Source organism: Pezoporus flaviventris, unplaced genomic scaffold (assembly GCF_033815535.1).
Source record: "Pezoporus flaviventris isolate CSIRO_AGI_PZ_B2104156 unplaced genomic scaffold, CSIRO_AGI_Pfla_v1 ptg000011l, whole genome shotgun sequence".
In the NCBI taxonomy this organism is placed as follows: domain Eukaryota; kingdom Metazoa; phylum Chordata; class Aves; order Psittaciformes; family Psittacidae; genus Pezoporus; species Pezoporus flaviventris.
Window position 1 is genome coordinate 1,960,996 of NW_026892559.1, and position 16,461 is coordinate 1,977,456.

At 44.6% G+C, this 16,461-nt stretch overlaps 1 protein-coding gene across 1 annotated transcript in view; it reads left to right on the forward strand.

Annotated features, from left to right (window-relative positions):
• The first annotated feature begins 5,615 nt into the window (after nucleotides 1–5,615).
• SLC25A17 (solute carrier family 25 member 17) overlaps nucleotides 5,616–16,461 on the forward strand; it is a 28,438-nt gene continuing 17,592 nt past the window's right edge. Inside the window, exons 1-2 of the mRNA XM_061450745.1 lie at nucleotides 5,616–5,773; nucleotides 15,622–15,682. Of these exons, the coding sequence (XP_061306729.1) occupies nucleotides 5,645–5,773; nucleotides 15,622–15,682 (190 nt within the window). The 5' untranslated portion in view covers nucleotides 5,616–5,644. The remainder of the gene's footprint in view (nucleotides 5,774–15,621; nucleotides 15,683–16,461) is intronic.

Consider the following 16,461-nt stretch of genomic DNA (forward strand, 5'->3'; position numbering starts at 1 on the left):
TTTTTGGGTTTCTGTAACTTTCTGATAAAACCTATTTTGCTTAAATGTGGAAGTGCTTTAATTAAACTGTATATTTAACTTGTGGTTTAATAGGAACTAAATGCGTAAGGGCTTGTCTTCATGACAAAATGAACTCCAGTTACGATTGAGTGTTGCTGTGTGCCTGGCTTTTGGATCTGCTGTTCCCAAGAGGAGATACTTGAAGTAGGTCACCCCTCAGTATAGGCAGAAGCTCAGCTTTGTCATTAAGGCTGGTGCAGATGGGCTGTGCATGAATCAAGAGTATCTTGAATATAGTTTTATTCCCCATAGTTTCCTGTTAATCCATCCTAGCTGTTTGTGTGTGTCTACCCATGACTAGTCAAAAGTATGGTTACTCCTAGCTAGTAGAAATGATCATATCTGTGTCCTGGCTGCTGTTATTCAAAGCCGACTGCCTCAGGATTGTCCCTCATTTTGGTGTTAGCATGAGTAATCTAGCCAACTTCTTGTCTTTTGGGAATGCGCATACAAAGACTCCCTTGGTGTGTGTGTGTGTGTTTTTTTTAATGTTACCCAGTAAATTAATTGAGATGGCTGGACCTCATCTCAGTTCCCCAAGTTGGCATGTGGACATCTAAGCAGCCAAACTGGTTTGAATAGAAATGCACATGGGGAAAGTTAACTGTACAGGAGGTGAGCAAAAATAAGTTTCAAATGTGGGATATAAGTGGCTATGATGAAGTTCTCATTTTCATTGTTTGCTTCAGTATTTACTGGCAGCTCCTTCAGGCTGTTTGCTTCCATTGCAGCAGAGTGTAGGGGTAGTTCTTGCAAGTACAGTGGCAATAACTGGCTCAGCTGACAAATTGACTCTCATGTATGAATGGTTCAGCTAGCATGGTGCAATGTCAGACATGCTAATCCAGGCTCAGGGATGGCTGGTGGATCTATGCTATGGAGCAACAACAAAATTCAGGTGACTGGGCTACAAGTTGTTGTCAACCTTGGGAATCAGCTTAGGTAAGTCATACTCTCCTCCTGTGGTACTCACAAACAGGAACTTTATGTGAGACAAACCTTCCTTCACCCGCAGTGACTGGAGGTCCTACTAAACATAAATATTGAGAATTTTCCTGCACATCTGAATCTTGGCAACGAACTAAATTGAGATGTTACCCTGTAATCTTGCTGATGAAATGTTACTGCTGTACCTATCTGATGTACAAATAGGCTTTTGAAATGTATATTCTAGATGGATGGTCTCAGACAAGCTTGAGATCTTGTCAATAAATAAATATATTTGCAGAATGTGTTATGACTCTTTTTGTTAAGTAAGTGGGTAACAATCTTTGGCACCTTTGGTGTTGCACGTATTTACTAAACCCAGGATTGTCTTTTAGTGTACAAATGTGACAGTGGCTACAAGGAATAGAAGTTCCTAGTACATGTAAATAAATTAGATACAAAAGATTACAAGATTGAGAGTAGCAGTTTATCTTGGAATTTCTTCTGGAAGTACAGCAGCTGAAGCAGTCTGATGGTAAGCATAATTGGTATAGGTATAAAGGTATTTAGAAAGACGGGGTACTTACTACTCAACTATAAAGTTAAGTAAAAAGGAGGAGAGGTCTAGACCAGTTAATAGTGAAGGGAATCCAGTTATTGCAACCTTTTAGTTTTATAAATCTCATGTTCTCACTCTAGAAGATAAGTTTCTAGAAATGAGTTGGCTTGCATTTTGCATTTCAGAAAGAAAAGTGTCATAGCAGAAAATCAGAGCAGTTCATGTAACCACTGGTGTGCAGTGTTCAATAAAATTACCTTTTTAAATAGACTGAAGGTACAAATTGTTAGGAAGTCATCACAATTAGTTGAAAAAAAATCAAGGTATTACATTGAGAATGAGGTTCCTGAGCAGCTGACACTGGCATTGGCTCTCATTAGAGAAAATTCATGCTGAAGCTCAGCTGCTAGTGTTTGGGGAAAAAAAGAAAGCAGAAGCTGCCACCTGTGCTTTCTTATTTCAGGTTTTAAAAAACAGATCTAAAAAATGGCTTATTGCTAGCAGTTTATGAGGAAAAATGAACACAGATGTTCTAAAGGAAGATCACCGTGGCTTTTTTGTTGTTATCCTACAATATGGAAAAGTACTTGAGGAAAAAAAAAAAATAAATTCAGAAGCTATTTTGTAATCCATGATATTGTTTCCTTAGTCTGTTGTGTGAAAACTTTCCAAACCAGAATATAAATCAAACTGGAATGAATTACTAGCCTTTTCAGGGAAAACAAACAAAAGACCACAAAAATAGGCAATTAGAACAGATGTTAGATGTTTATCAAGTAAAAAACCCAAGCGAACAGAACAGAGCAAGGCACTGAAATTTGTGCTCGACAATTACTTAGTCTGTAAAAGTGAAGGTGGCTATGGAAAATTTGGTCTGAACTAGGAAAGTGGTTGAACAAGTAGTGTAATAGGAGATTAATAATGGCAAATGCAAGTAACTTCCATTGAAAAGCATTTCAATCTCTGACGTCCCTAAGCCTAGATGAAGCGTGTAGGGAAGACTCAGCAGCATCCCAGAGGCTCAGTCAGAATCTCTTCAGGCAAAGCACACACATGCATACATACATAGGAAATGGGATTTTTAATATGTTTGTGATTACAAGGCTTTCTTCTAGAGCAGGCTAGTCTTTCCATGGTCTTATACTTCAGCCTGATCTTGCCCTGTTTGCGTGATCACACACTGCACTATGTCATGGATTCAAACTGTCAGCACATGCAGTCTCATTTGTTAATCTCTAGTTGCTTTCATCTGGATGTACTGGGAGTATGATCCAGTTTATCAACCTTTTCTGAAAGATAAAGTTTTGCAACAGATTCAGAAATGCTTCTGAAAGTTGTCATTAAATCTGTCCTAACATGTTTCCACTCTAATGAATCAAATTTCTAAGCAAAAAAAAGGAGACATGTTTTTTTTTTGTTGTTTTTATTTTTTGGGGGTGGGGGGTGGGGCAGGGGGGTTGGTAAATTAATGTTAGAATAAGGAGAGCACTAGGGTAAAGTTTGTTTAAGTTCAGAGTTCATTCTTTATTTGCTAAGGTAAGACACAGTGCCCAGGCAGTAAGTCTGACTTCTGGACTAACTTACTTTGTCATGAATTAGAAGTAAAGGTGGGGGCTGGCCAAAGAAAATCTGTCAAGGTTAATGTTTCTCAAGATCTGTTCCTCCTTCTACAGGAATCTACAGAGTTAAAATCATGCAAACAAGGAATTACTGAAATGCAGTTCACATACAGAAAATGTGTATTTGAGGCTGCTTAACTTGGGTCACTTCTAGGCTTTCTAGTAGAATTGACAAATTGGAGGAAAAGGTAACTTGGCCCTTCTGTACTTCAGTAAGCTCCACTTGCATGTATTATGTGTGTGCCTGGAAACCTGTTGAATTTGTGGTGTTTCTGTGAAGAGCTATTGTCTTTATGAGACTTTTTATAGGTAGGTTCCATTTCCACCCCTGCAGAAGAGACTGGCACGTCTTGTTTAACTTAATCTGTAGCGTTTCCCTTGTTTTTCTTGGGCAGCTTCACTAGGTCTGTGTGTTCCAAATTAAGTTGGGTTTGGAATACTGCAACTGTTACCTGCGTTACCTGTTAATACTCTGTTTTGCAATATATACAGGGCATAGTGTCTTATAAAAGTGTTGCAAAATAGAATAGTAATAGTATAGAATGATTGGGTGTACATTTATGATGGAAATCCAATCTGCAGTACAAACTGACTCTTAGTGAAAGCGTTCTGCTGCACAAGAGGGACAGAAGCACAAAGAACATCAGTAATATGAGTTTATGCCCTGCTTGAAGGTGTTTTTTGTTTCCAAAAGCATCTGTGCCTGCCTGTGCAAAGTCACTTTGCATAATTGTTCCCTGGTTTTGTAAAACCTAATCTACTCCTGGCTGCATTAGTGATGGGAGACAGCCAGTGAACTGTGTACACCTTAATTCTGCATTAAGGTTTGAGTCTTTCCCATGCAGGGTGGGTCTCAGAGGTGAATTATTAAGAGAAGCCATCATTGTGGGGTTAACTAATAGGGTTTTATTAATGATTAAACAATGATTAAAGGATAATTAATTGATGACCAAATGAAAACTAAATAGTAATGGAACGGTTATTAAGCAATAATTGAATGGCAGTTAAACAGTGATTTGACAATGGCTTAGATTTGGATTTAAACAACTCCACTCTTTACTACACTTGTAATAATTAAGCTATAGCTGGATATGTATTAGGGTTAGCATACATATTGTATGCTGCATACAATACACTCTAGGTATGATGTCACTTCATTATAGGTACAAGATGCTGGGTCAGGGGTCTCTCAGCCTTGAGGTGTAACCTTGAAAGGCATCCCTGCTCAAGAGGAAGGTCATTGCCGAGCAGCCCACTGGTGCACGGGAGAGCAAAATGTGCTCATGAGAGCTGCAGATGCAGCATAAGGTGATTGACTCGTGGTCAAGCCCCCTTTTGGTGTACGTGCAGCTGTGCAGCTGTAGCAGTTTCAGCTCTGTCTAGGCCCAGCTCAGGTGCTCAGGTACTGTTAGTTCCTGGTAAGATGTGCCCTAACTCCTTCATTCCTGAGAAGATGAAGCCTAGAACAGTGCCCAGGGTTTGCATGGCCGGACTCGTTTCAGTCAGGCCTGCTTATCAATGATGCCTGAAACAAAGTACTGCTCACTCAGAGTGGTGCACCCATCACAGGGGATCTTATTAAAAAGAAATATAGGGACTACCAATGGTATCAGTCTTTCATAAAAGAATTGACAGTTGTGGCCTCTTAGTTGCTAGTGTCAGCAACTGATGTTGGAGCACAGGGATGTTGAAGCAGTGCAATGGAGGAATGTTTTTCTCAGACAAAGACTTGCCTCAGGCAGATTAGCCTGTGTTCTTTACAGCCCTGCTCCCTCACAAAAGATCATGGGATTTGCCTTGAGGAAGGATAAGTAAAGACATGTGCTCTGTTATTGGGCCACCTTACGAAGGAATGTCTTACCAAAAGGAAATGGCCTGTCGGGCTCTGTGGTGGTAAAACTCTTGGGCAATGTGTAATGTGCTAACTGCCCTGTTCAGATAATGCACGGTATGGTGATTCCTACCATGGGTGTAAGTGGTAGGAGCTCTTGCAACTCAACCAGGAGGCAGCAGGAGAGCTATGGTCAAAGAACTGCAAATATGAACAAGAAGTTATGAAGTTATTTTTTCTGTTCAGAAAGAGAATGAAAGATGACGGAGTAACACGATACAAAGCTAAGGAGAATGTTCATTTTTATCTTCAATTACCATTTTTCCTTAGGTATAGGTGACTACGGTAAGAAGAGGGGAAGGATTGTTAACACAGGCAACGCATGAAGGTATCCGTTCTTCCAATCCAACTGCTTTTTAGCGCCCAGGGTTTCCAGTGACACAGCTAGGTGCTCAAGTTCCCTGCCTAGAGCCTTCCCGAGCTGTTCCCGCACCCCTTCCGCGGGTGTTGGCAGCCTCCCTGCGGGACCACCGCTGTTTCCCGCTCGGAAAGGCCGGCTCCTCCACCGCTCCCACTCAGCGGGTGATGCGCATGCGCGGGCCCAGCCGGAGGGCGGGGCCAGGCGTGACGCGCCGCGCGGGCGGGATCATGGAGCGGGAGGGTGTCGGTGGTGCTGGGGTTGCATCGGGGCGGGCAGCGGCCGAGCCCGCGAGAGCCGTGGCCATGTCTTCTATCGCCTCTTACGAGAGCCTGGTGCATGCCGTGTCCGGGGCCGTGGTGAGCGAGCGGGTCGGGGCTTGCGGGGCCGCTGCTGGCGGCGCCGGGTCGGGGAAGGGGGCGTCTCCACTCCCGTTCGTGGTGACGCGGCCGAGGCCGAGGGGTCTGGTCGGTGGGGTGTGCCCCGGGCCGCGGTGAGGACGGGCGGGCGGGCGGAGCAGCCGGACGGCAGGGTGGGGGCCATGCGGGATAACCGGCAGCCTTAAGCCTTTGACTGAGGGGCCGCGGGAGGGGAACCCCGCGCTTGAGGGGCGGCTTCGGGGGTGTGGAGGAGGGTAGCCCGGCTGAGGGGCTGAGGTGGGACCAGGCCCTGCATGGTCACAAGGAGAGGGGTTTGCGTGAGGTCGCCTTGACACCGAGACCCAGCTCTGCCACCCATCCCGTGAGAGCACGCTTGCAAGCCCCCTCGGTGTGTTTGTCTGTAGTTTTGGATGTGGGGTTTAATGAGCACCACAGGAGCTGTAGGTGTGCTCCCGTAGACAGTGAGCCTCCAAGCGTCTGAAGTTGGGCATCTAATTAGCAATGAAAATTTAAGCCTTTCAGAAGTTCGGGTAGAGGGACATCTTCAGCTGTGCAGTGTAAGAGTTGTACTAAACATCTGCCTTCTGCAATTGTCTCATAAATCAGAATCAGACTGGTTTGTGTTGGAAGAGACCTTAAAGCTCACACAGTTCCAGCCCCCTGCCACGGGCAGGGACACCTTCCACTAGACCAGGAGGCTCCAAGCCCTGTCCAGCCTGGCCTTGAACACTGCCAGGAATGGGGCAGCCACAGCTTCTCTGGGCAACCTGTGCCAGGGCTTCACCACCATCACAGGGAAGACTGTTTTCCTAATGTCTAATCTAAATCTCCCCTCTGTCAGGTTAAAGCCATTCTGCCTTGTCCTGTCACTACTGGCCCCTGTAAAATGTCCCTCTCCAGATTTCTTGTAGGCCGCCTTTAGGCACTGGAAGCTGCTCTAAGGTCTCCCTGGAGCTTTCTCTTCTCCAGGCTGAACAAGCCCAACTCTTTTAGCCTATCTCCATTGGAGAGGTGCTTCAGCCCTCTGAGCATCTTCATGGCCCTCTAATACTTAGAAGTTGTGAAGGAGGAAGTAATACATAGGTGTTAACCAAAGCATAAAGCAAGCACAGTGCAGCTAGAGGAGGATTGTATGGATAATTGAATTCAATTTTTCATATGACACTTGTAAATTAAAAAGTAGTGTTTAATTTATGTAGATTTTCTTCTATGCTCAAATGACTGCTAGCTCTGTAAATAGCAAATCAGCCTTGTACTTCCAATAGATTGAGAATTTTAGCTCAATGTAGCATTTTGGACTGGACATTCTGATGGGTTTCAAGCGAGCTGATGTAGCTGTACTCTTGGGTTATTCCATACTGGCAAGAACACCTAAACTTGTGTTTTGGCAGTTGCCAATGTACTGTTCTGGCCAAGCTTCCTGTTCTAATTTGAGTCTTTAGAAGAACTCTCAATGTCTTCTGTAGGATGAAAGTTACTAAATGTTATTGAATGATAAGGGCTGATTCTAAAGGGAAAAAATACTTTAAAGGGTTTTTTTGCCTTTATAATAAATAAACATGGAGCTATTGTCTGCTCTTCAAAGTGTTTTATGTCTGCTTATTTAAGTATCAAAGGCAGCGGGGATTTTGTTTCCACTTTCATGAAATAGAACTCTTGAGTGATCTTGTTATTGAAGTAGTGCTTGCTTTCTTTTTGCTAGTCTGTACAGAAGCTGATAACAACTTCTAGCCTTCACTGTTAGGTTTTCACTCTCGTCTCCCGATCATTATAACCAGGCTGTACTTCTGAAGAAATTTTGTGTTATAAACCAAACCTATAAATCCAGCCATAAATTTAAAACATGTAATGAAATGGTATCTCGAGTCCCTTGGTGGTGTTAATAAGGTTAATAGAAATTCACAATTGTACTTGAAGATGCTTATATGTCAGCAGTGATGTTGCTATGAAGGAAGACAGCTTTTTGAAGCTCTTGGACTTCAGTACCCTTGTACAGAAGTCCTTTCTTAACTACCTTATGCTGGATACCTTGATATTTTTTTCTCATAATAAAGGTGTACTTATCAATTTAGAGATTTGTTTACTGCTGTAATATATAAATTTGGAAAGATCTTTGACTTGGGTACTAACTGTTCTGATATTGTCTCACCATTTGCTTAAATTATTATAAAGCACATTGATGTGCAGATGTGGTGCAAGACTTTAAAGAAAAAAAGAGAAAAAGCACCCCACAGAACTGTCCTGAGGTAATGAGTCAGAAGAACGTGCCAGATCACAACATGATAGTTTCTGTTTCTGTTCAGCTATGGTCAAAGTTCATATATCTTGTAGGCTGCCTGGTCAAACCTGAGACAACTGAATAATTCTGAGCAGCAGAAAACTCAGGGCTTGATTTCCTGTGAGCTTTAATTGAATTACAGAAGTATTCCTTAGCTCTGCATATAGCTATAAAGTAAACCTTCCTGTTACAAAAGCTGTAGGAATGAGAATTTTATAGGCGTATTATGAGAGTAGTCAAGCTGCTTTTATATATATATTTTAATTATTGTTATTTTTTAGGAAACCAAACTTTAGGCTGCATACCTCTTCTTGGCAGCAGTCGCCTCAGTCCATTGGTTCTGGCTGCTTACTGCCACCTCTTGGCTACTGCACTGTTCTATATGGTGCTGTGGCTCATCAGGGAGGGAACTGATCAGGCTAAAGAAGTAGCCCAGTGGAAAAAAAGTTGTTCATTCAGTTACATTAGTTTCCTTCTTGCATCATTGTGTAGGTGCCCAAAAAGTTATGCCACCAGAACAGAGGAGGCAGAGACGCAAACACAGTTGACCAAGAGCTGGGATTGCTTAAACCAGTTTGTACCTGTCCTAGTGATTATCCAGCAATAGCATGACTTGACGTGGCAAGGCACCAAGATTCAGTGCCAACAGGGAGGTGGTGGGAAGGCAGACAGTGAGGCCTCACCCTTTCAACAGTACAGGGTCATGCATTTCAGTATACATTCATGAAGTCAGTAATAGGAGTTACTTACTTTTCTTGCTCGCCTCGAGTGTGATCAGTAAGGAATCTCAGCTCATCTCAAGGTGTTTTGTTGCTGGGGAAAGGGCTGGTCTTGCTCATCCCTTTCTTTTCCCTTACTTTCAGCCATGAAATCATGTCTCCTCCACATGATGTTTCTGGCAGTCTCCTTGCCTTATAGTTCAGCTGTTCCATTTATAAAACTAGGAGAAAAGTAACTGCTTTTCTGAGTTTCTTTTCCTCAATTTAGCAAAAGGAGGGGAGAGGATACAAATTACCTTTTATTGGCAGTAATCTGTTAGATCAGCTGACTTATCTCTTGACATTCTGTTGGGCTGTAGCTTTATATATGTTTTAAACCAGTTTGAGCCTGTAAGGCTTATTGCATGGGAATGATTCAAAGCTTCATCAGGGGTGGCTCAGACTTCATATTAGGAAGCATTTCTTTGCTGAGAGGGTGGTCAAACACTGGAACAAGCTTCTTAGAGAGGTGGTTGATGCCCCATCCCTGTTGGTGTTCAAGAGCCATTTGAAAAATGCCTTTAATAACATGCTTTAACTTTTGGTAAGCCCTGAAGGGGTCAGGCAGTTGGACTAGGTCATCATTGTAGATCCAAATGAAATACTCTGTTCTGTACCTTGTGTCCACCTATTTGTCCTGTGTGCTACCACCCCAGCTATTTCCCCATTAACATTTTCTGATTTTGAAGGCAAGTGTGTGTGTTGCTGTAGGATGAATTGCCTTGAGAGTACAGTTCAGGATAAATCTCACTTCAAGAGGGTGAAAGCAGGATAAATTGAACAGGGAAAGGTTGGAACTTGCAGTGACTGTGTAGTATTGTGGCTGTTCCATGCATAAGTGTGTGCAATTGAGTTTTGAGGTTGGTTTCAGAGCTGCTGTAATGCAGCTGTCATTAAGAAGTATATTTTGGCTCCTTTTTGCACTTGTTTTTGTGCTGTCTTCTAACCAAAATTTATTTCTTGTAAGTTTTTAGTCAGATGGGTTTATTAATCCTACTTTCTATGCAGCTGTGAACACTGTAGGTGCTGAGAATGAGCAGGCATGGAGCAAGTATGTGGGAGGGCAGAACCAACCCTTTTGACTAGAGCCGAGACTAAATGGGTTAAAATAACCAGGTAATTATGGCCAAGTGTTTCCTTTCATGTGTTTCAAGTGTTTTGGCCAGGAGACCTCCTTGGATGGATAAGGAGCTTCTAAGGAAACTTCAAAGGCAAAAAGAGGTTTATAAAAGGTGAAAGCAAGGACACGTGGCCTGGGAAAGAATACAGCAATGTTGTCTGGGAAGCTAGGGACCAGCTTAGGAGAGCTAAGGCCCAGTTAGAATTTAACTTGGCTAGGGATGTTAAAGATAACAAGAAGAGATTCTACAAGTACATAGCAAATAAAAAACAGACTAGGGAGAATGTAGGCCCCCTCAGGAAGCTCTCAGGAGAACTGGCTACACAGGATTTGGAGAAGGCTGAGGTTCTGAATGACTTCTTTGTCTCAGTCTTCACTGGCAAATGCTCTGACCACACCACCCGAGTCTTTCTTGGAAGGCAGACGCAGGGACTGTGAGAATGAAGACCTTGAGCCCACTGTAGGAGAGGATCTGGTTTGAGACCATCTTAAGAGCCTGAATGTACAGAAGTCCATGGGACCTGATGAAATCTATCCGTGGGTTCTGAAGGAGCTGGCAAATGAAGTTGCTAAGCCACTGGCCACCATATTTGAAAAATCGTGGCAGTCAGGTGAAGTTGCTGACAATTGGAAAAAGGGAAATATAATCCCCATTTTCAAGAAGGGGAAAATGGATGACCCAGGGAGTTACAGACCAGTCAGTCTCACCTCTGTGCCTGGCAAAATCTTGGGCAGATTCTCCTGGAAGGCATGGAAAACCACAAGGTGCTTGGTGACAGCCAGCATGGCTTCACTAAGGGGAAATCCTGGCTGACCGATTTGGTGGCCTTCTATAATGGGGCTACAGAACTGATGGACAGGGGTAGAGCAGTTGATGTCATCTACCTGGACTTGTGTAAGGCGTTCGACACTGTCCCACACAACATCCTTGCCTCTAAATTGGAGAGACATCAATTTGATACGTGGACCACTCGGTGGATAAAGAACTGGCTGGAGGGCCGTACACGAAGAGTTGTGGTCAATGGCTCAGTGTCCGGCTGGAGACCGGTAACGAATGGCATCCCTCAGGGATCTGTATTGGGACTGGTCTTGTTCAACATCTTTGCCACTGGCATGGACAGTGGGATTGAGTGTGCCCTCAGCAAGTTTGCTGATGACACCAAGCTGTGTGGTTCAGTTGATACCCTGGAGGGCAGGAATGCCATCCAGAGGGACCTCGACACACTTGTGAGGTGGGCTAATGCCAACCTCATGAAGTTTAACCATGCCAAGTGCAAGGTCCTATGCCTGGGTCGGAGCAATCCCAGTCACAGCTACAGGTTGGGCAGAGAAGAGATTCAGAGCAGCCCTGAGGAGAAGGACTTGGGGGTATTGGTCGATTAGAAAATGAACATGAGCTGGCTGCAATATGTGCTCACAGCCCAGAAAGCCAACTGGCTTTCTGCCTGGGCTGCATCGAAAGGAGTGTGACCAGCAGGTTGAAGGAGGTGATCCTGCCCCTCTCCTCTGCTCTTGTGAGACTTCACCTGGAGTATTGTGTGCAGTTCTGGTGTCCTCAACATAAAAAGGACATGGAACTGTTGGAGCAAGTCCAGAGGAGGTCCATGAGGATGGTCAGGGGACTGGAGCACCTCCCGTATGAAGACAAGCTGAGGAAGTTGGGTCTGTTCAGCCTGGAGAAGAGAAGGCTGTGTGGAGACCTCATAGCAGCCTTCCAGTATCTGAAGGGGGCCTGCAAGGATGCTGGAGAGGGACTCTTCATTAGAGACTGTAGTGATAGGACAAGGGGTAATGGGTTAAAACTTAGGGGAAGTTTAGATTGGATATAAGGAAGGAGTTCTTTACTGTGAGGGTGGTGAGGCACTGGAATGGGTTACCCAGGGAAGTTGTGAATGCTCCATCCCTGGCAGTGTTCAAGACCAGGTTGGACGAGGCCTTGGGTGATATGATTTAGCGTAAGGTGTCCTTGCCCATGGGAGGGGGATTGGAGCTTGATGATCTTAAGGTCCTTTCCAGCACTAACTATTCTATAATTCTATCTGCTACCTGCTATTATGAAAGCTGGAAAAACTCAAGTCTTGTTAAAACTTCAGCCAAGATTTGTCTTAGTGAGGAAACACCACCTGAAAAATAATCCTCTATTGCTGATTGTAGAGATTGGTCCAAGCAGCCTTCTCCGGAGCTTGAGTGTTTCCAGAGCCAAAACTTACTTAAATGTATGGCATTTCTAGCTCTAGGAAAGTTGAAGTCACATTGTGCAGTCTGCACTGTGCAGTTTGCTTTAAACACAGAGCTTGTTACGAGCTGTATCCTGTACCTTGCCACTGTTTAAATGCTTTGCATGGCTACTAATAGAAGAGTGCCACAGCTTTAGCAGCCACTTAATGCATTTAACACTACTGTAGAGAGTTAACAGGCTTTCCACCAAGCTTGGGTCTTTTTGAGTTAGATATCCTTTCCAAAAGCTATATAATATTAGTGCTAGAGTACTAAAGAAGAAGGAAGCTAACTGATGGCAGGGAGAGAGGGGCAACAGCTCCACGGCTGTGTGGTGCAGTTGGCATGCTGGAGGGAAGGGGTGGCATCCAGAGGGACCTTGAAAAGGGCATATGCAGATACTTAACCCTGTTGTAAAGGAGAGAGACTGCCTGCTTTTCCATTTAGAGGCTTTAAAGTTTGGATCACATAGGAAATGAAGAGGGTGTTGGATTACAAGAAGTGAATCTGGTACACCTAGGCCATGTAAATGCCTCTATGCAAACATACGTAGCATGGGGAATAAACAAGAGGAGTTAGAGATGTGTACACACCTTCAGGGCTATGATCTTATTGGCATCACAGAGATGTGGTGGTATGGCTCCTATGACTGGAGTGCTGGAATGGAAGGATACAAGCTTTTCAGGAAGGACAGCCAGGGTAGATGAGGAGGAGGAGTCACCCTCTCTGTCAGTGGCCAGCTGAGGTGCATGGACATCTGCCTGGGGGTTGATGAAGAGCTGACTGAGAGCTTATGAGTCAGGATTAAAGGGAGGGCAGAGATAGGGGACATTACACTGGGGATCTGCTACAGGCTGCCTGACCTTTAGCAGGAAGATTGCATGGATGAGGCCCTGTGTAGACAGGAACAGCCTCATGTTCACAAGCTGTGGTCCTCATAGGAGATTTCAACCACCCCACTATCTGTTGGAGGGGCAACAGAGCAGGACATAAATAATCCAAGAGGTTCCCAGAATGTGTTGATGAGAACTTCCTTCTTCAAGTGATAGAGGAGCCAATGAGGAGAGGGGTTATGCTGGACCTTGTTTGCACTGAAAAGTAAGGGCTGTTGGGGAATGTGAAGATCAAGAGCAGCTTTGGCTGTAATGATCATGAAATGCTGGAGTTCAGTATCCTTAGGGCTGCAAGGAGGGTGCATAGCAAGCTCGCGACCCTGGTCTTCATGGGAGCATACTTTGGACTTTTCAGGGATTTTTTGATAGGGTATGACATGATAAAGCTCTGGGGAAAAGAGTGGCCCAAGAAAGCTGGTTAATATTCAAGGATCACATCCTTCAAGCTGGTGCATCCCAACAAAGAGGAAGTCAGGCAAGAATGCTAGGAGGTGTGGATGAACAAGGAAGAGCCCAAACACAAAAAGGAAGCTTGCAGAAGGTAGAAGCAGGGACCAGTAGCCTGGGAGGAATACAGAGAAATTGTTAAAGCAGCTAGGGATCAGATTAGGAAAGATAAAGCCCTGACAGAATTAAATCCGGCCAGGGACATCAAGGGCAACAGAAAAAGCTTCTGTAGGTGATGTTGGTGATAAAAGGAAGACCAGGAAAAACGTGGGCCCTCTCTGGAAGGATATGGGAGACCTGGTTACCCAAGACATAGAGGAGGCTGAGGTATTCAATTACTTTTTTGCCTCGGTCTTCACCAGTAAATGTTCCAGCCACACTGTCCAAATCACGGCAGGAAAAGGCAGGGACTGGAAGGATGAAGAACTGCCCTCTGTAGGAGGTGGTTAGGTTTGAGAGCATCTAAAGAAACTGAACGTGCACAAGACCATGGAAGCCGATGAGATGCATCCATGGGTCCTGAGGGAAGTGGTGGCTGTAGTCGCCAAGCCATTATCCATTATGTTTGAGAAGCTGTGTCAGTTTGGTGAAGATCCACTGTCTGGAAAAGGGGAAACATAACCCCATTTTTTTTAAAAAGGAAGACCCAGGGAACTACAGGCTGGTCAGTCTCACCTTAGTGCCTGGCAAGTTTGTGAAGCAGATCCTCTTGGAGACTGTGCCACAGAAAATGAGGTGACTGGTGACAGTCAACATGACTTCACCAAAGGCCAGTTGTGTCTGAAAAATTTGGTTACAGCATTGGCAGATAAGGGAAGAGAGAGTGAAGTAATCTACCTGGACTTGTGCAGAGTATTTGACACTGTCCTGCATGACATCCTTGTCATTAAACTGGAGAGACATGGGTTTGATGGATGGATAGTTTACTCAGTGGATAAGGAAGTGTCTGAATGGTTGCACTTGATGTCCAAGTGGAGACCAGTGACAAGTGGTGTCCCTCAGGTTGGTATTGGGTCCAGTGCTGTTCAACATCTTTGTCGGTAACGTGGACAGTGAGATTGAGTGTGCACTCAGCAGGTTTGCCAATGACACCAAGCTGTGTGGTGCAGTCAACACGCTGGAGGGAAGGGACCTTGACAGACTTGAGAAGTGGGCCAGTGCCAACCTCATGAAGTTCAACCAGGCCAAGTGCAAGGTCCTGCTCTTGGGATGGTGCAGGCACAAAACAGGCTGGACAGAGACTGGACTGAAAGCAGCCTTGAGGAGAAAGACCTGGGGATGTTTGTTGACAAGAAGCTCAACATGACTTTGCAATGTATGTTTGCAGCCCGGAAAGCCAACCATGTCCTGGGCTGCATCAAAAAGAGTGTGGCCAGCAGATCGTGGGAGTTGATTCTCCCCCACTGCTTGGCTCTAGTGAGACCCCACCTGGCATATTGCATTCAGTTCTAGGGCCCCCAACACAAGAAGGATGTGGATGTGTTGGTGCAAGTCCAGAGGAGGGTGATGAAGATGCTCAAAGGGCTGGAGCACCTCTCCAATGGAAACAGGCTGAGAGAGCTGGGCTTGTTCAGCCTGGAGAAGAGAAAGCTCCAGGGAGACCTTAGAGCAGCTTCCAGTGCCTAGAGGGTCCCCCTACAAGAAATCTGGAGGGGACTTTTTACAGGGGCCAGTAGTGACAGGACAAGGCAGAATGGCTTTAACCTGACAAAAGGGAGATTTAGGTTAGATATAAGGAAGGAATTATTTACTGTGAGGGTGTTGAGGCGCTGGCACAGGTTGCCCAGAGAACCTGTGGCTCCCCATCCCTGGCAGTGTTCAAGGCCAAGTTGGACGGGGCTTGGAGCAACCTGGTCTAGTGGAAAGTGTTGCTGCCCATGGCAGGGGGTTGGCACTGGATGAGCTTTAAGGTCCCTTCCAACCTGAACCATTTTCTGATTCAATTCATCATGTGTATTTCATGCCATAGGGGGCATCTTGGTAGACAGATCTTCGTTGCCTAAATTAGAATTTAGTACCATGCTAGATTAAGTCCTGAGAAACATGTACTGTCAGGTTTTAATGCACAAAAGTTCAACTGATACACTATATAGCCAGTTTATTTTGTTTTTCAGGGCAGTATGACTGCAATGACTGTGTTTTTTCCTTTGGATACAGCTAGGCTTAGACTTCAGGGTAAGTGTCAAACTCTAGTTTCTTTGAATGATGGTGTTTCTGTTCATCTTGGCTGGGGCACTTGTGAGGATGGTTGTAGGGGGCCTGTCTTGCATGAACAGGAATCTGACCTGTGTAACACTAACACCATTTAATCACTAACACTATTTTTCAGCTGAAGGTAATTCTGCCTTTTGGGAGATGGGGCAACTTTTTCACTAGCTGAAAAGCTGTGTAGTCTATGGCCAGACATGGCTTTTAAATGGTTATCTAAGAGCAAAAAAAAGAAAAATAAAGATGTGAGATTACACAGGATTACATTTGTGTGTTGTTGCTTTTGGCTGCTGAGAACACTTCAAAACACGGGGCAGTATCATGGAAAACTAATCTAGAATTATTCCTGAGGATGGTTTAAAGGGAAAAGTCGGGGTTAGAACTGAGAGTGGGAACATCCAGTATTTACGCAAATGCATCTGGGTATAAAATTTGTTGTTCTAATGCTCTACCAACTAATCAAAAGTCACAGAATCACCAAGTGTTTTAGAGCTGTGCCTAAAGTGATATTAAGAACTAGGAGATCATCAGCCAGGTCATCAGAAATCTGTGGTTGAGAAACGAGCACCATGTTGCTGTTGAGCAGCTTTTAGTGAAGGAAGAGACAGTGTTTTGCTAAGGCTTAGCTCTTCGCTTTGCTGGAGGTGCTAGTCTGGAGTCCAAGGCATCATTTTGACAGCAGTTAGGCAGGCCCAATTCTGGCCTCTTACCTAATGGGAACCTACCTTCATGTTGCAACCATCCAG